General features: G+C 41.2%; 1 protein-coding gene across 3 annotated transcripts; it reads right to left on the reverse strand.

Moving 5' to 3' along the window:
- Positions 1–662: 662 nt before the first annotated feature.
- Positions 663–14,405, reverse strand: LOC121586064 (secretagogin-like). 3 transcript variants are annotated; one of them, XR_006003910.1, is made up of 12 exons: positions 14,191–14,405; positions 13,957–14,027; positions 12,358–12,450; positions 10,647–10,736; positions 9,887–9,943; positions 6,201–6,278; positions 3,378–3,433; positions 3,223–3,268; positions 3,062–3,121; positions 2,712–2,780; positions 1,252–2,135; positions 663–1,076 (listed from the first exon to the last, which is right to left on the reverse strand). XR_006003910.1 is itself a non-coding variant. In XM_041902517.1 (11 exons), the coding sequence occupies exons 1-11, from the start codon at positions 14,258–14,260 to the stop codon at positions 2,004–2,006; spliced, it is 822 nt and encodes a 273-aa protein (XP_041758451.1). In that variant the 5' UTR covers positions 14,261–14,405; the 3' UTR covers positions 663–2,003. The 3 variants fall into 3 exon arrangements, 1 of the variants encoding a protein (XP_041758451.1); XR_006003909.2 differs by lacking the exon at positions 663–1,076 and having other exon boundaries at positions 1,441–1,461; positions 1,497–2,135; XM_041902517.1 differs by having other exon boundaries at positions 663–2,135.
- Between the last annotated feature and the right edge of the window lie 5,359 nt (positions 14,406–19,764).

The raw sequence follows: 19,764 nt of genomic DNA on the forward strand, positions 1-19,764 counted from the left end.
ATTCCTTAAATAGTGCACTACTTTTGACCAGAGCATTATGGGTCTTCCTGGTCAAAAGTAGCTTCTATTTAATCTCTGGATTATGTTCTAAGGTCACGAAGGACTGTAAGTGCTATATCTCCACCCTATGTAAATGAGTTAAGTTAGGGTGCGCCAACTGGTGTTTTTATTTGGCCCACAAAGTTTTCTGAGCCCAAAACAATCAGCTCCAGGTGATTTTAATTTAAGAACTCTGTTCCCAAGTATTCCCACGCATAATAGAGAGAGAGATATGTGTTCATATACAAATGTAGGCAAGGCTTGAAATAATTATGTTTTAGTTAAATATTATATCTGTTTGGGCTTCTTGCCGTCACATTTGCAGTCTACAAATTATCTGTAATTATGTTCCGGCCCCCCGACCATCCGCTCAAGAAAAAAACGGCCCGCGGCTGAATCTAGTTGATGATCCTTAGGTTAAGTAAATATAATGTGCATATTTAGTGGCGCTATATAATTAACAGAAGTGTAACATTTCGGTAACTGGCCCAATGCTCTTAACCACTAGGCTACCCAACGCCCAGCAGTATGAATGCTATGCATGGTCCTTTATACACATGCAATATTGTACGCACTAATGTTAAATGTATCTGTAACAAAGTACAAAACACCAAGTCCCACTATTCTTGATTGAATCGTCATTGTTAAACATCATCATTTAATATTAAAAACAGCAACCCACCTAATGTACAATACAGTACTACACTTACAGCTATGGCCAACAAAACACAACAAGGAAAATAAGCATAATTCACAACACAGTCTTGAACATTGAACATTCTCCTGCCTTTTTCAAATAGATACACTTTCATTTACCAGTAGGCTACCTGTATTATTATGTATTCATTTACCAGTAGGCTACCTGTATTATTCTGTATTCATTTACCAGTAGGCTACCTGTATTATTCTGTATTCATTGCCCAGTAGGCTACCTGTATTATTCTGTATTCATTTACCAGTAGGCTACCTGTATTATTCTGTATTCATTGCCCAGTATGCTACCTGTATTATTCTGTATTCATTTACCAGAAGGCTACCTGTATTATTCTGTATTCATTGCCCAGTAGGCTACCTGTATTATTCTGTATTCATTTACCAGTAGGCTACCTGTATTATTCTGTATTCATTTACCAGTAGGCTACCTGTATTATTCTGTATTAATTTACCAGTAGGCTACCTGTATTATTCTGTATTAATTTACCAGTAGGCTACCTGTATTATTCTGTATTCATTGCCCAGTAGGCTACCTGTATTATTCTGTATTCATTTACCAGTAGGCTACCTGTATTATTCTGTATTCATTGCCCAGTAGGCTACCTGTATTATTCTGTATTCATTTACCAGTAGGCTACCTGTATTATTCTGTATTCATTGCCCAGTAGGCTACCTGTATTATTCTGTATTCATTTACCAGAAGGCTACCTGTATTATTCTGTATTCATTGCCCGGTAGGCTACCTGTATTATTCTGTATTCATTTACCAGTAGGCTACCTGTATTATTCTGTATTAATTTACCAGTAGGCTACCTGTATTATTCTGTATTAATTTACCAGTAGGCTACCTGTATTATTCTGTATTCATTTACCAGTAGGCTACCTGTATTATTCTGTATTCATTTACCAGTAGGCTACCTGTATTATTCTGTATTCATTTACCAGAAGGCTACCTGTATTATTCTGTATTCATTTACCAGTAGGCTACCTGTATTATTCTGTATTCATTTGCATCTATCACAAGAAAATACAATAGATATAATTAAGAACAGTGCTTATCCCACAACATGCAAAAACACTGGCAGCTGTCGTCTTCGTCATCTTTGTTTTTGAAGATTAGACAGAAAGTTATGGCTGTTGTGGATACATCAGAGTGAGGGGAAGGATCAGTTATGGCTGTGCTGGATGCATCAGAGTGAGGGGAAGGGTCAATAGTAGGTCTTCTCTTCTCTGTATGATGAAGAGGGGTACTAGGCCTTTTTGGCCTTCATTCCCAGGCACAGTGCTAGCTCATTCCTCTGGATCTTTCCATCTTTGTTGACGTCACAGTGTCCCAGCAGCACAGCCCTCAGTTTGTCCAGCTCTGGACCAGTGATGCTGGGCTGGATGGAAGATCAACAGTTAAAAGGCATTAGTAGTGAAACGATGTTTGTGTAGATGTATTTAATGTTGCACAAAAATTGCTCTTCCGGGACAATAAATATCTATTGAATGTGTGGCCTAAAGTTAATATATTCTGTAAGTTCCTTGAGGCCAAGAGGTGAAGGTCAAGGAGCATTTCATCTGTTTTTGATGGATACAGAGAACACTTGACACAATAGATGTCCTTAGGACCAGCCAGGACAGAGAACACTGGACACAATAGATGTCCTTAGGACCAGCCAGGACAGAGATGTATCAGATAGAAGTATGTTCATGACAAGGACATACACAATAGGTATCATATAGGAGCATGTTTAAGACTGACTCAAAGATATACAATACAATAGAATAATACAATAGATACTTTATTGTCCATTGGTTTGAACGAAAATGTGTCTTCTACCTTTCCCAACACCATATTGTCCCATGTTATTACAAACACATGACTTTCACAAAGACATACAGTCGATTATAATAGGAACATGTTTGTGGCACATTCATAAAGATATTGTCTGATATTCTTCCCCACAACTTACCCTGACCAGTTCCATCATGTCTTTTACAAAGCCATCCACCTCTGGACCTTCCAAAGCTCCGGTGTTACTCTGACCAATGGAGAAGAGAGAACATAGAACTCATTAAAAGCTCTGGTGTTACTCTGACCAATGGAGAAGAGAGAACATAGAACTCATTAAAAGCTCTGGTGTTACTCTGACCAATGGAGAAGAGAGAACATAGAACATATTAAAAGAGCATCATGCCAAAATTGCAGACCAAACATCCTTGTTTTGCAACTCATATTTAATTTACAGACAATATAGAGGAAGCAGTTGCCCTGCAAATCAAATCCAACATCTCAGCCCCAAGGTACTCTGTCTATACTCACAACATCATAGTGGTTGAATATTTTGTCAAAGTCTCTCTTTCTGTCTTCTTGACTGGAGGCCTGTAAACAGAGTAAATTATGTTAGTTTCATCTTCCATTTCCTAAGAAGATTTTGCATTAGACTGTAATGAGCATTAGGAGAACACATCAACTGAACTCACATCCATTTTGAACTGTAACATGAAGTTCTCTTCTAGAGCCAGGATCCTAAAGGAAAACATTAAATTAACAACATTTTGATCAAGCAAAACAGCATAGTCAGAAAAGGTATTGGTACTACAGTATTCAGAATTTTAATATAGTCAATCAGAAGTACCTGGCCAAATCGTTCAGATCCAAGCGACCATCCTTATTTTTGTCAAAAATGTTCATCTGTAAGAAAAATTGAATTTATGCATAATAAAACATGTGCAATTTTGTTTCAAGAAAGACCAATGGAGATATTAAATATATTTGGCGATTACTGGTTTTCCTGCTTAAAAAAGACAACTAAACATGTTTGTCAATGGTTTAGATCTGAGTACAAATCAACAAATTTTGACGCAGGTTAGCGTTTTAGCGTTTTTTATTATGAATCTTGTTCTGGAGGCAGGTCTGCAGAGTGGTCACTAGCTGGCAATGCCACAACGTCATTAAACCTAACCCTAACCTTAACCACACTGCTAAGCCTAACCCTAACCTTAACCACACTGCTAAGCCTAACCCTAACCACACTGCAAGCCTAACCCTAACCTTAACCACACTGCTAAGCCTAATACCTAACCCTAACCTTAACCACACTGCTAAGCCTAATGCCTAACCCTAACCTTAACCACACTGCTAAGCCTAATGCCTAACCCTAACCACACTGCTAAGACTAATACCTAACCCTAACCTTAACCACACTGCTAAGCCTAATACCTAACCCTATCCTTAAAGGCACATTTTTGTTTTCATACATTTTTACAATATAGCTAATTTTGACTTTGCAGCTAGCCTATCTAAGGGGGAATCTCTCAGCTCTGCCTCCAAGGCAAGACTCATCACAATAAACGTCAACCTGCCATTTTGACAGCCACTCTCTTTTGAAAATGAATATCATAGACAGGTTAGAAGTCCTCTAACGAGAACGAGGTGATGCCAGACCAGGCCAGGGTGAGAGACAGACAGAGTGAATTGGTATGAGAGGTGTAACAGTCTCCCGCCAGACACTGGTAATCTAATATCTCAGTCTGTTAGATGAGATGATTAATACAGCTGGACAGAGTGATCTGCTGTTGGCTGCCACAACATAGCCCTGTCACAGTCCCAAATGTACACCCTATTCCCTATATAGTGCACAACTTTTGACCAGGGCCCATAGGGAATAGGGTGGCATTTGGGACGCATCCCCTGTCTGATGAACTGGAGAGAGAGACCACACCTGGCTGTAGGATGAAGCCATTTTCTCCTAAATGGGAATCTGAGTCAGGGAAGTCCATTTAAAGTTAGAGCAAAAGTTACAAAGTTTTCAGAGAATGGAACAGGCCTCAGGGTATAGATAGATTGGAAAAAACAGTCGGTGACAGGTAACAGTATATTGCGATTACCCTTTGACAGGAATCTGGGCACAAGCCACATACATTTTGAACATCCTGAAGTTCCTGTACATTTTACAAAGTTGGTTGAAATGATGTTTGGTTGAAATCTGGTTGTAATGACGTCACATATTTGCCTGCTGAATCTATACCACGTTCAGTGACCTGAAAGGCACTCTGAAAGAGCCAAGAATAACGTTAGTTTGGCCGGCATGTATGGTTCTAGAGACTGATGACTGCATGAGGTTGATTAGACGTAGTGCTTGAGTTAACTTATTTTACACACACTGGAGAGAGATACTGTAAATCAGTGGGTAAGAGACTATAAAGACTGTGTGTCATGGCCAAAAGGGAAAGGAAGCATCCCAAGACTGGCAACAGGGACCAAGAGGATATCTTTAGTACAGGCCCTATCTTCCTCCAGGAACCAAGAGTATATATTTAGTACAGGCCCTATCTTCCTCCAGGAACCAAGAGGATATCTTTAGTACAGCTTCCTCCAGGAACCAAGAGGATATCTTTAGTACAGCTTCCTCCAGGAACCAAGAGGATATCTTTAGTACAGCTTCCTCCAGGAACCAAGAGGATATCTTCAGTACAGCTTCCTCCACGAACCAAGAGGATATCTTCAGTACAGCTTCCTCCAGGAACCAAGAGGATATCTTTAGTACAGCTTCCTTCAGGAACTAAGAGGATATATTTAGTACAGGCTCTATCTTCCTCCAGGAACCAAGAGGATATCTTTATTACAGGCCCTATGTCCCTCCAGGAACCAAGAGGATAACTTTAGTACCTATCCTCCTCCAGGAACCAAGAGGATATCTTTAGTACATTATTTTTACATTTTAGTCATTTAGCAGACACTCTTATCCAGAGCGACTTACAGTTAGTGAATGCATAAATTTTTTCATACTGGCCCCCCGTGGGAAACGAACCCACATTCCTGCAGGCCAAACCCTCCCCTACCTTGGACGACGCTGGACCAATTGTGTGCCGCCCATGGGTCTCCCGGTCGCGGCCGGCTGCGACAGAGCCTGGACTCGAACCAGGATCTCTAGTGGCACAGCTAGCACTGCGATGCAGTGCCTTAGACCACTGCGCCACTCGGGAGTCAAAAGTACAGGCCCTATGTCCCTCCAGGAACCAAGAGGATATCTTTAGTACAGGCTCTATCTTCCTCCAGGAACCAAGAGGATAACTTTAGTACAGGCCCTATGTCCCTCCAAGAACTAAGAGGATATCTTTAGTACAGGCCCTATCCTCCTCCAGGAACCAAGAGGATAACTTTAGTACAGGCCCTATGTTCCTCCAGGAACCAAGAGGATATCTTTAGTACAGGCCCTATGTTCCTCCAGGAACCAAGAGTATAACTTTAGTGCAGGCCCTATGTTCCTCCAGGAACCAAGAGGATGTCTTTAGTACCTCCAGGAACCAAGAGGAATAACATTTTCAGCATTTGTTTTGAAATAGTATTTATTAATTATGAAATTATGACAAATATTAATAACATTCCACCAATGAGGCCACTAGGGGGCGATTTGGTCATTTGACTGCAGGAAAGGGCTACGAGACTGTTGTTTTACCATTGCGTCTGTGTACTCATCCAGTTTGCTGGAGGACACAGCCTTCCCGTGCTGCTGGAACAAGTCCTTCAGGAAACCCTGTTTACAAAGAAGGAGAGAAGAGATAAAAAGGGCATGGTTTATTGGTTTATTTCCTGATTCACTGAAATCAGATCTAACATGGTTTGATAAATATAAAGAAACAGAATTGTTTAAAGAGAAATGCAGAAGGACCCCACTGCTCAGCTGCAACCTCCAAGGCCACTACTGAAGATGTCCCTTTTGTAAGGAGGTTTCCTTCTGTTTATTTATTACAACTATACACCTCCACCTAAACCTTCACCTTCACAAAGTACACTCTTAGGAAAAATGGTTCCAAAAGGGTTCTTTGGCTGTCCCCATAGGAGAACATTTTTGGTTCTATGTAGAACCCTTTTTGGTTCCAGGTAGAACCCTTTTTGGTTTTACATGGAGCCCAAAAGGGTTCTACTTGCAACCAAAAAGGGTTCTTCAAAGGGTTCTCCTATGGGGACAGCCGAAGAACCCTTTAAGGTTCTAGATACCACCTTTTTTTGTATGAGTGTAGAGTGAAGGAGGCTGGTGAAGACTGAGGTCTCTGTAGAGTGAAGGAGGCTGGGGAAGACTGAGGTCTCTGTAGAGTGAAGGAGGCTGGGGAAGACTGAGGTCTCTGTAGAGTGAAGGAGGCTGGGGAAGACTGAGGTCTCTGTAGAGTGAAGGAGGCTGGGGAAGACTGAGGTCTCTGTAGAGTGAAAGGCTGGGGAAGGCTGAGGTCTCTGTAGAGTGAAGGAGGCTGGAGAAGGCTGAGGTCTCTGTAGAGTGAAGGATGCTGGGGAAGACTGAGGTCTCTGTAGAGTGAAGAATGCTGGGGAAGACTGAGGTCTCTGTAGAGTGAAGGAGGCTGGAGAAGGCTGAGGTCTCTGTAGAGTGAAGGAGGCTGGAGAAGGCTGAGGTCTCTGTAGAGTGAAGGATGCTGGGGAAGACTGATAGAATAATAGATTGTGTAATCTGTCTCTCTTTTCGTTCCGTCTTTCTTTCTTTTCTTTCTTGTAGGGCTTGAACACAACATCCACATTCATTCCATATCTCACAGAGAAATCAGTGACAACACTGAGGCATCCCCCTTATGTGTCTTGTTTGGTCAGTGGTGATTCTGTGTGTAGGAGTGGGAGTTAAACAACATCACCTCCTGAGTGTAGGAGTGGGAGGTAAACAACATTACCTTCTGTGTGTAGGAGTGGGAGTTAAACAACATTACCTTCTGTGTGTAGGAGTGGGAGTTAAACAACATCACCTTCTGCGTGTAGGAGTGGGAGTTAAACAACATCTCCTTCTGTGTGTAGGAGTGGAGTTAAACAACATTCCCTTCTGTGTGTAGGAGTGGGAGTTAAACAACATTACCTTCTGTGTGTAGGAGTGGGAGTTAAACAACATTACCTTCTGTGTGTAGGAGTGGGAGTTAAACAACATCACCTTCTGTGTGTAGGAGTGGGAGTTAAACAACACTACCTTCTATGTGTAGGAGTGGGAGTTAAACAACATTACCTTCTGTGTGTAGGAGTGGAGTTAAAAAAACATTCCCTTCTGTGTGTAGGAGTGGGAGTTAAACAACATTACCTTCTGTGTGCAGAAGTGGAGTTAAACAACATTACCTTCTGTGTGTAGGAGTGGGAGTTAAACAACATCACCTTCTGAGTGTAGGAGTGGGAGGTAAACAACATTACCTTCTGTGTGTAGGAGTGGGAGGTAAACAACATTACCTTCTGTGTGTAGGAGTGGGAGTTAAACAACATCACCTTCTGTGTGTAGGAGTGGGAGTTAAACAACATTACCTTCTGTGTGTAGGAGTGGAGTTAAAAAACATTCCCTTCTGTGTGTAGGAGTGGAGTTAAACAACATTACCTTCTGTGTGTAGGAGTGGGAGTTAAACAACATTACCTTCTGTGTGTAGGAGTGGGAGTTAAACAACATCACCTTCTGTGTGTAGGAGTGGGAGTTAAACAACACTACCTTCTATGTGTAGGAGTGGGAGTTAAACAACATTACCTTCTGTGTGTAGGAGTGGAGTTTAAAAAACATTCCCTTCTGTGTGTAGGAGTGGGAGTTAAACAACATTACCTTCTGTGTGCAGAAGTGGAGTTAAACAACATTACCTTCTGTGTGTAGGAGTGGAGTTAAACAACATTATCTTCTGTGTGTAGGAGTGGGAGTTAAACAACACTACCTTCTATGTGTAAGAGTGGGAGTTAAACAACATTACCTTCTGTGTGTAGGAGTGGAGTTTAAAAAACATTCCCTTCTGTGTGTAGGAGTGGGAGTTAAACAACATTACCTTCTGTGTGTAGGAGTGGGAGGTAAACAACATTACCTTCTGTGTGTAGGAGTGGGAGTTAAACAACATCACCTTCTGTGTGTAGGAGTGGGAGTTAAACAACATCACCTTCTGTGTGTAGGAGTGGGAGTTAAACAACATTACCTTCTGTGTGTAGGAGTGGGAGTTAAACAACATTACCTTCTGTGTGTAGGAGTGGGAGTTAAACAACATCACCTTCTGTGTGTAGGAGTGGGAGTTAAACAACACTACCTTCTATGTGTAGGAGTGGGAGTTAAACAACATTACCTTCTGTGTGTAGGAGTGGAGTTAAAAAAAACATTCCCTTCTGTGTGTAGGAGTGGGAGTTAAACAACATTACCTTCTGTGTGCAGGAGTGGAGTTAAACAACATTACCTTCTGTGTGTAGGAGTGGAGTTAAACAACATTACCTTCTGTGTGTAGGAGTGGAGTTAAACAACATTACCTTCTGTGTGTAGGAGTGGGAGTTAAACAACATTACCATCTGTGTGTAGGAGTGGAGTTAAACAACATCACCTTCTGTGTGTAGGAGTGGGAGTTAAACAACATTACCTTCTGTGTGTAGGAGTGGAGTTAAAAAACATTCCCTTCTGTGTGTAGGAGTGGAGTTAAACAACATTACCTTCTGTGTGTAGGAGTGGGAGTTAAACAACATTACCTTCTGTGTGTAGGAGTGGGAGTTAAACAACATCACCTTCTGTGTGTAGGAGTGGGAGTTAAACAACATTACCTTCTGTGTGTAGGAGTGGGAGTTAAACAACATTACCTTCTGTGTGTAGGAGTGGGAGTTAAACAACATCACCTTATGTGTGTAGGAGTGGGAGTTAAACAACACTACCTTCTATGTGTAGGAGTGGGAGTTAAACAACATTACCTTCTGTGTGTAGGAGTGGAGTTAAAAAAAACATTCCCTTCTGTGTGTAGGAGTGGGAGTTAAACAACATTACCTTCTGTGTGCAGGAGTGGAGTTAAACAACATTACCTTCTGTGTGTAGGAGTGGAGTTAAACAACATTACCTTCTGTGTGTAGGAGTGGAGTTAAACAACATTATCTTCTGTGTGTAGGAGTGGGTGTTAAACAACACTATCTTCTGTGTGTAGGAGTGGGAGTTAAACAACATTACCTTCTGTGTGTAGGAGTGGGAGTTAAACAACATTACCATCTGTGTGTAGGAGTGGAGTTAAACAACATTATCTTCTGTGTGTAGGAGTGGGAGTTAAACAACATTACCTTCTGTGTGTAGGAGTGGCGTTAAACAACATTACCTTCTGTGTGTAGGAGTGGAGTTAAACAACATTACCTTCTGTGTGTAGGAGTGGAGTTAAACAACATTACCTTCAGCTCTACAGCTGATATGTATCCACTGCTGTCAGCATCATACTTTCTCCAGATCTACAGAGACAAGAAGGACAATCAGTTACTACTGCTGTAAATACAAATACCTGCCACCAATGACTTTAGTACGCATTAAGGTGCTTATCCAGTTGAGGTGATGCTGAGTTCTTTGTCTTCTTCAGAGTTACTGTGATAGCCACACCAAAAAACATAGAACAAGGAACTGCGAACATACTTTCCGTAAATTACAAATTATATCTCACATATCTTGTTCTACAGATCTGGCAGGTACACAGATCACCAAACAGGCCATTCCAACAGATCACCACACGGACCATTCCAACAGATCACCACACAGACCATTCTAACAGATCAACACACAGACCATTCCAACAGATCACCACACAGACCATTCCAACAGATCACCACACAGACCTTTCCTGAACATCCAACTGCAGGTTTTCTTCCTGTATCACATATACTCACTAATGGCAGAATCCTAATATGAGATCTGCACACACATTTTACATAAATCTCCAATTGACATCAATATAACCTCACCAAAGTTTACACTGTTGTCCAGAGGGGCATCTTACCTTCATAAAGTCTACACTGTTGTCCAAAGGGGCTTCTTTCCTTCATAAAGTCTACACTGTTGTCCAGAGGGGCTTCTCTCACCTTCATAAAGTCTACACTGTTGTCCAGAGGGGCTTCTCTCACCTTCATAAAGTCTACACTGTTGTCCAGAGGGGCTTCTTACCTTCATAAAGTCTACACTGTTGTCCAGAGGGGCTTCCCTGCGGAACACCAGGAGGAAGTTCTCATCCTCTGGCAGGATCATCATGGCCAACTGCAACACAATCAAATAAACATTATAAACTGGGTGGTTCGAGCCCTGAATGCTGATTGGCTGACAGCTGTGGTATATCAGACCATATACCACGGGTATGACAAAACATTTATTTTTACTGCTCTAATTAAGTTGGTAACCAGTTTATAATATCAATAAAGCACCTTGGGGGTTTGTGGTATATGGCCAATATACCACGGCTAAGGGCTGTCTCCAGGCACTCCGCATTGTGTCATGCTTAAGAACAGCCCTTAGCCGTGGTATATTGGCCATATACCACACCCCCTCATGCCCTATTGCTTAATTAACATTTAGCAGATGCTCTTATCCAGAGTCACTTACAATATGTGAATTCAAGTAAAGTGCATTCAACCGCATATCCCGATAATTGCACCACAGTTATCAGCAAGATATCAGTGGAAGTAAGATGAGAGAGAAACCATCCTTAAGACAGCAGCAGCTGTGCAGTGAGTCTCTCCCAGCCCAGCTGACCTCCCATGCAACAAGCCGAGAGTCAATGTCTCTAACTGTTGCTTCGCTCCTCTCTAACTGAATCACTGAAGCTGCACCTTTTTCCCAGAGAGACCGTGAAGTATGATGCCAGTGACATGGCAGCAATACATCAGACCCACTAACTGTGTCCCTGGCAGGCATCCAGATCTAACCGTACTGAGTGCCCAACGGGATTGTGTGCAGCCCCCTCTTAGTCTTAATTATATTTGCACTGCATTAGAGGATTACATTGAGAGAGAGAGAGAGAGAGAGAGAGAGAGAGAGAGAGAGAGAGAGAGAGAGAGAGAGAGAGAGAGAGAGAGAGAGAGAGAGAGAGAGAGAGAGAGAGAGAGAGAGAGAGAGAGAGAGAGAGAGAGAGAGAGAGAGAGAGAGAGAGAGAGAGAGACCATGAGGATACATCCCATCCCAGCTGTAGGTTACTACTGCAGCACTATGCACCAAGAATACTGTCCAAAAATAACTCATTTTAGAAAAAACTATGAAAGGTGATTTATGCTGATTTATGTGTAAGATGAATCTGGTCATGCAATTGGCTGTCATATATGCTGAACATTAAACAAGTAATATAAGGGTCTTGTTTGAGTACCTATCAGTCCATCTCTACAAACTGTATATTGTTCATCCCATTAGGTGGTTTCATTGCCCGTCCCTTAGCTGCTAGCGCTGCACTCTCCACATCAACCACACAAAGAGACTGTGTGGCTTGTCTGCCAACTTCAGATGGCTGACAGAGTGTTTACTGTGAGTGATCACTCCCATATACTGTAAAACGTCACACAGAAACCACACAAATATATTGATCATTTCCCCCCACTTATAAAAGCTGGAAGCCTTTGAGATTTGTGGTCAAATTAATTGGTCTTCTTTTGAAAGTGGATGAAAGCACTTTTTCTGTTGCAAACTTTCGGATTGAACATTGGTACCTCTCTCTCTCTCTCTCTCTCTCTCTCTCAATCCCCCTCCTCTCTCCTATGAAGTACAGCTTGAGGTTCCTGTGCCATTTTTCAGCTTGTGTCACTCATGGCTCTCAGAGATGTCCATGTTCTGTTGGCTGTACCTAAGATTGTTATAGCTATAGGTTTCCCACCTATCCATCTGTTGACATTACCTCCTGGATCTGCAGGCGTCCGTCTGCGGTGACATCATAGGCTGACATGAACCTCTGCTTCAGCCTCTGGACCCTCTCCTCTGTTACCTTATCCTGCAGGCAGAGAGAGACGAGAACAACAGCTAACACGGTTACTATGACTCCTTACTTTTTTTACATCCTGTAGGTATGTTGTTCTGATTGGAAGTTCACTTTCACAGTATCCTATTGGTCAACAAAGCAGGTGTTATAAAGGGGTCTTAGATTAATTCTGTTTTTCTCTTTTTGTTCCTGACCTGCTGTGGTGAGATACACGCTCTCTCCTTCTCTCTCCTTCCCATGGCCTCTTGAGGCATGGCTTTTCATGCTGTGACTTCTCTCTCTTGCTCTCCCTCTCTGATCATGCCTATAATAATCTTATAATGCTGGTATTGCATTGTAACTTAAGCTTATGTGAATCGTTCGTTTTTACAATGTAATTAAATCTACTTTCCTTTAGTATTCCATTCTCATACCTTTCTTGATAGCCTATTACTGTAACTCAACCATAGTCTCATGCATATTACTAAATCATCTTTATGGAGTCAGATATCAGTATTGACAGACTTTGTTTAACACTTTTTTGGTTACTACATGATTTCATATGTGTTATTTCATAGTTTTGATGTCTTCACTGTTATTATATAATGTAGAAAATAGTACAAATAAAGAAAAACCCTTGAATGAGTAGGTGTTCTAAAACTTTTGACCGGTAGTGTATTTTAACAATATCACAACAATATTTTGTTTTCTACACATCCATTTGTTAAAGCATGAACCATTAAAAACACCATAACCATCACTTCCCTCTGACTACCCACTGTGAAGATAGTCAGAACACCAACACTGTGTCCCAAATGGCACCCTATTCCCTATTTAGTGCACTATGGGCTCTGGTCAAAAGTAGTGCACTATATATGGAATAAGGAGACATTTGGGACGCATCCCCATAATTGTGTTGGCTGATGCCTGTAGCATCCTAATGTTATACTTAAGCCCATCTGGACAGCAGCTCAACCCACTCAGGAAAAAGACAAACACATACTAAAAGTTTGAATAGAGCCTTTGTTTGAACAGAGCTATAACTAAAGATACCCCTGCCCTTTAATGCACAATACATGGGAAAAGTACTGGCTGTTTTCCTGTATAAACCCATAGTTTTATTTACTGCTCAATCATCAGTAGTAGGCCATTGAATCATTTTCTTAACTCACCTAGACAAAGTAAATTGATCGACTGTAAATACTTAACACAAAAATAAGATGTTGTTGGCAATCTCCCATAGTGGCAACATTGACACACCACTTACAATACACCAGAGGCAGAGCCTTTAAAACATTGTATGCTATCTGCAATAAAGGAACTTCCGATTACACTTTTTAGAGGACCAGTGAGCCATATTTAGAAGTGGATATATATAATCATAATATATCTGTTATGAATCATTTATAAAGGGGCACACTAGTTTCTGGCAGTACTCGCAAATAGACTAAATGCACCTGCTGTGCTTCAAATGTGTTGGGCATTATTAGTCTGCTAATAGAATAGACAAAAGATAGAGGGGAAAAGATGTGTACTTACCTCCGGACCTAATTTCGTCATCATGTGACGGAAAAATTGATCCAACTCCTTCCCTTCAATGTAACCGTTATCTGTAGAACCATGAACAACATTGAAAATACACTCTCGTTAGTTTTAGAATACATTTTAAACATTTTCTTTACATAAAGAACATATTTTTGCATCAAAAATAACATATATCAAGTTATCAAATCATAACTCGCATGGTTGGGTTATAATATTGATAATTCTCACCGTCTGCATCAAAGTGGTGCCAAATCTCCAGAAAACCAACAGCATCCAAGTGATCAAAAGCGCAGTCCATTGTAATAAACAGGAGTGGAAATTATAACTCTTAATACCGTTTATGATAGTTCAGCTGGTAGCCTACTGTTGCTGTATCCTTGTCGAGAGCCTACTCTGCACTAGTTCAGTACAACATGTGGGTGCTTTTCTTGACGTGGCCCGATCAATTCTCCAAACCCCACCTCCTTATATGGAACAATCTGACTTCACCATGACGCAGTGTAGAATGAATAGAATACAGTATGGACAAACACATTTTAACTGCAGAGCCATTAGAGTTTGGTCAACTTTTAGAATGTTGAATATTGCTCTAATTCTAGACATTCAGTTGCATAGCATTGTTTTAATATTCCCCATGTAATGTTAATGGGGAACTAACATGGCTGCCATAGAATGTTCAACTGTCATGTAAATACATCATAATGAAGAAACCACATTGGCCCAACTCTCTAATTACATGGTTCTGTTGAATGTAGCAATAAATGAGATTAGTGTAAAGTCACAAAAATGCTTTCCTCCTCAAACTGGTCTGTCAAATATGAAAAGTTAAGCAATATCATACCAGAGATAGTTTACGACTTCATTTAATTTCTCACTTTCAGATTTTTAGAGTGGCTGGCTGAATTATATCTCAGCTTGCATTGAAAAAAGCACTAAGTCAAGACACTCTTATATTGTGAGTACAGTTTCACAGTAACATATTTCAGTGTTTTCTTCTATTTGAATTACAGGCCTGTATTCAATCAAACAGACAAGAGTTCCCCCATCCCACTGGGCACACATTGGTTGAATCAATGAAATGACGTCGTGGAGTAGACGTTGAATTGACGTCTATGCCCAGTGGGATGGCTCCGCTTTCTCTCATCTTTATCCCGCCATCTGGTGGCTAGTTGTGCTACTGACAAGACCTGCCTATATTCAACACTAACACTACATTCATTACAGAGTGTAAAGGTGGTATTTACCACTTACGACTGGGGAAAAAAACACTTGAACGCCCCTTCAAGTGGTAATTACAAGTGGGGAAACGGGTGTGTAAAGGAAGTCACACTGCTTGCTTAGCGTGTACCACTTCCTCCCGATTCGGCACATATCTGGCTCGAACCAGAGTCCTCTGCTTTACAAATACATGTATGTGATCGTCCTCCCTCAAGCGTCTCGACCGGTCACGCAACTCAAAAACGAGCAATTGAGCAGCGCAAACGCGGACTCTTAAAAGTAAATCTGACATCTACTTTGGCTGAGCAGCATTTACGGTGATATGGCCTCTGCAGAAGTCTGGGCATTCATACATACTGCTTCGGAGCAGTGCAGAGCTGTTGTGAAGGAAGTTGTCAAGGAAGTGAGTTTGTGTTTATACAGGACCTCCCCCCTCGCCTACCGTCAACCAATCATGTCAATACCGAGCTGTAGGCCCTCAGCATTGTCACAAAATCTGAGAGGCGCAAGGCGATGCGCTACTGAGCTCAATTTGGCCTCTGCGTGCCTCTGGAGGCTCCGCGATTGCGTCACACCATCCATACGGCGCCTCCGACCACATTTTCGGATCGAGCATAAAACTTAGCTGTGTATTGTCGCTTTCCATGTTATCATTTGTCATTTGTTGCTTTTATGGATTTTGTTTTGTTACTTGTTGTGCTATTGCTCTGTCTGTCTGTCTGCCTGCATGTCTGTCTGCCTGTCTGTATGTTACGTCTTGCCTGTCATATGTTGCTCTGCATGTGCTCACTGCTTGTCTGGATTGTTATTGTAATTGTTTTTAATAACCTGTGGTTGAAAATTAGCCGGCGCGCTAAAACTTGCACTTTTACTGAAACGTTGATTAACGTGCACTGTCCCTGTAAAAATAAAAAAAATAACTGCTTAAAAAACCCATTGTTGACCATTTAGCCTTAAAAAAAATTATAAACAAAGAAATCACATAATATCGCATAGAAATACTTGTAATTATTATTTGTAAGATAAGATAACATATCGATAATTGTGCACATTTTCCATAATTTGCCCTGATGATTAATTTACAAAGTATACAGGATGGGACTCTCAGTTATTATTGCCTGTTTCACAGCGGTGAAAAAAAACAATACAGCTAGCTAGTTAGCAAAGGACATAGCTAGCTAGCAAATTGCTTCACCAAGAAGAAGAAAGTATGATACACCCTTAAAATCTATGGTTGATGTGTCGCTCTTGTGGAGAAAACTATCCCAATAGGAAGTGCAAACACAATCTCTAATGCCAAGACGTCGGCACCGATATGATTATACTACAGCACTAGAGGAGATAACTGGTCCAATCGCTGCTGAAGGGGATGATGTTCCTAAATCAGTCTGCGAAAAGTGTCGCACACTTCTAACAAGGTACTACAAAAGTAGTCGTGAAGTGGCGAGACTTTGGAGTTTATTTCGAGAGAGAGCCAGTACTGTGGCGAAAATACGACGGAAGTGGTGCTCCCTCACAATGCCAACCCAGGAGGCTAAACGAAGAGGTAGCTACTCCCCAGTGTCCCAACATTCGAGAAGGACACTTCAGTTAAGTCTACCGACTGCTGAGCCAACCGACGATGTCACTTTTCCATCAGGCAGCGGTGATGGGGCTCTGTCAGAGTTGGTCTCACTTACCAGCCGTGTACAACAGGATCAAGATGCTGCTACAATCGAGTCTGGTGATGTTTCGACTTCAGAGTCCACAAACAAAAAGACAACCATGGAAAAATACAAGTTTTGTTGTCATCTACTATACCTGCTGCTGGATATGTAGGTAATCAAATGTTAGGCTACTTTAGTCAATGCTATTTGGACGCACGACATGATAGGCAACCTGTTATTTACCTAGCTAATCCAACAAAGCAACAATTAATAAGTACTATCTGTTTGAGGGAGAACCTCATACGGTACCTGGCACCTTGTCCTGCTAGTGAGACACAACCCTATTGATAAAGTAGTGCAAGGGAATGGTTTTGAAATGTAGGATGAAGGGGACAATAAATACACTATGCATTTCATAAATGTACCAGCAGTAAATAAAACGGAATATTATAAATGGAGGTATGATAGTCACTATGTCACGCCCTGACTCAGGGGACTCTTATATGTTGAGTCAGGGTGTGAATATTCTAGGTTGTGTTTTCTATGTTCCAGTCTAGGTGTTGTATATCTATGTTTGGCCGGGTGTGATTCCCAATCAGAGACAGGTGTCGCTCGTTGTCTCTGATAGGGGATCATACTTAGGCAGCCTATTGGCACTAGTTAGTTGTGGGATCTTGTTCCGTGAGTAGGCTTGTTTTTTGTGAAGCCTTAGGACTTCACGTTTCGTTGGTGTGGTGTCTCCAAATATGTTGCTAATTATGCTGTGATGATAAGAATTCCGCTGACGCTGTACTTTGATTATAAAGGTTTATTCCATCAAAGGATTCCAGCGTCAATTTACAGACATCTGCAGATATCTGGAGAATAACCGGACCCAATCCCTAATATGTTATTTATCCTCGTCCTTTGTTCAAAACATGGTATTTATCCTATGTAACATAAGATGGGTGGTTTTTTGACAGACCAATCCCTGGCTTCCACATATCTCCAAATGTCCTCTATTCCAAGAAGCCTATGTAGTAATGCTTTCCAGATGTTTCAGCAAAGCAGAGGAAAGTTAATCTATTACACCATTTGTAAATATCAGCAAAATCATAGACCTTCAGACACTACATTGGTTTGTTGTTTTGTCGTGTGTTTATCATTTAAATAAACATGTACGCATTTCAGCTGCGCCTTGGTTTGACTCATCCTTAAACGAACGTGACACACTATAACAATATAAGCAATATACTGTGTAGTAAACAACATATCATGTTAAATGGTATCACACAGTAATACAACAAAGTACTGTATAGGATATAGTAACTGGTATTACACAGTAATATACCAGTTATTGCAGACTAACAATAATAAAAAAAGATATTTACATTGTGTATCTCAGCTCATGCAGTGGAGGTGCTGAGGGTGTTACAGCACTCCCTGAAAAATCAGAATAAAAAACAAATATGTACTTTTTTCTTCATAAAAGTAGTGCACTGGGCCTTTACTAGTCCTGTTAGCGGACATACAGTACCAGTCAAAAGATTGGACACACCTACTCATTCAAGGGTTTTTCTTTATTTTTACATTGTAGAATAACAGTGAAGACATCAAAACTATGAAATAACACATATGGAATCATATAGTAACCAAAAAAGTGTTAAACAAATCAAAAAATATTTTATATTTGAGATTCTTCAAATAGCCACCCGTTGTCTTGATGACAGCTTTGCACACTCTTGGCATTCTCTCAACCAGCTTCATGAGGTAGTCACCTGGAATGCATTTCAATTAACAGGTGTGCCTTCTTAAAAGTTAATTTGTGGAATTTATTTCCTTCTTAATGTGTTTGAGCCAATCAGTTGTGTTGTGACAAGGTAGGGGTGGTATACAGAAGATAGCCCTATTTGGTAAAAGACCAAGTCCATATTATGGCAAGAACAGCTCAAATAAGCAAAAAGAAACAACATTCCATCGTTACTTTAAGACATGATGGTCAGTCAATACGGAACATTTCAAGAACTTTTAAAGTTTCTTCAAGTGCAGTCGCAAAATCCATCAAGTGCTATGATGAAACTGGCTCTCATGAGGACCGCCACAGGAATGGAAGACCCAGAGTTACCTCTGCTGCAGAGGATAAGTTCGTTAGAGTTACCAGCCTCAGAAATTGCAGCCCAAATAAATGCTTCACAGAGTTCAAGTCACAGACACATCTCAACATCAACTGTTCAGAGGGGACTGTGTGAATCAGGCCTTCATGGCCAAATTTCTGCAAAGAAACCACTACTAAAGGACACCAATAAGAAGAAGAGACCTGCTTGGGCCAAGAAACACGAGCAATGGACATTTGTCCTTTGGTCTGGAGTCCATATTGGAGATTTTTGGTTCCAACCGCCGTGTCTTTGTGAGACGCGGTGTAGGTGAACGGATGATCTCCGCATATGTAGTTCCCACCGTAAAGCATGGAGGAGGAGGTGTTATGGTGTCGGGGTGCTTTGTTGGTGACACTGTGTGATTTATTTAGACTTCAAGGCACACTTAACCAGCATGGCTACCACAGCATTCTGCAGCAATACGCCATCCCATCTGGTTTGGGCTTAGTAGGACTATCATATGTTTTTCAACAGGACAATGACCCAACACACCTCCAGGCTGTGTAAGTGCTATTTTACCAAGAAGGAGAGTGATGGAGTGCTGCATCAGATGACCTGGCCTCCACAATCTCCCGACCTCAACCCATTTGAGATGGTTTGGGATGAGTCGGATCGGCAGAGTGAAGGAAAAGCAGCCAACAAGTGCTCAGCATATGTGAGAACTCCTTCAAGACTGTTGGAAAAGCATTCATCTTGAAGCTGGTTGAGAGAATGCCAAGAGTGTGCAAAGCTGTCATCAAGGCAAAGGGTGGCTATTTGAAGAATCTCAAATATAAAATATATTTTGATTTGTTTAACACTTT

The sequence above is a fragment of the Coregonus clupeaformis genome, chromosome 17 (genome assembly GCF_020615455.1).
Source record: "Coregonus clupeaformis isolate EN_2021a chromosome 17, ASM2061545v1, whole genome shotgun sequence".
Lineage (NCBI taxonomy): Eukaryota > Metazoa > Chordata > Actinopteri > Salmoniformes > Salmonidae > Coregonus > Coregonus clupeaformis.

Coding starts and splice junctions, on each gene's coding strand:
- LOC121586064 (XM_041902517.1), bottom strand. CDS start 14,260: ATGGACTGCGCTTTTGATCACTTGGATGCTGTTGGTTTTCTGGAGATT. Junction 12,451..13,956: donor TGACGAAATTAGGTCCGGAG/GTAAGTACACAT, acceptor CTCTGCCTGCAG/GATAAGGTAACAGAGGAGAG. Junction 3,269..3,377: donor GATCTGAACGATTTGGCCAG/GTACTTCTGATT, acceptor GTTTTCCTTTAG/GATCCTGGCTCTAGAAGAGA.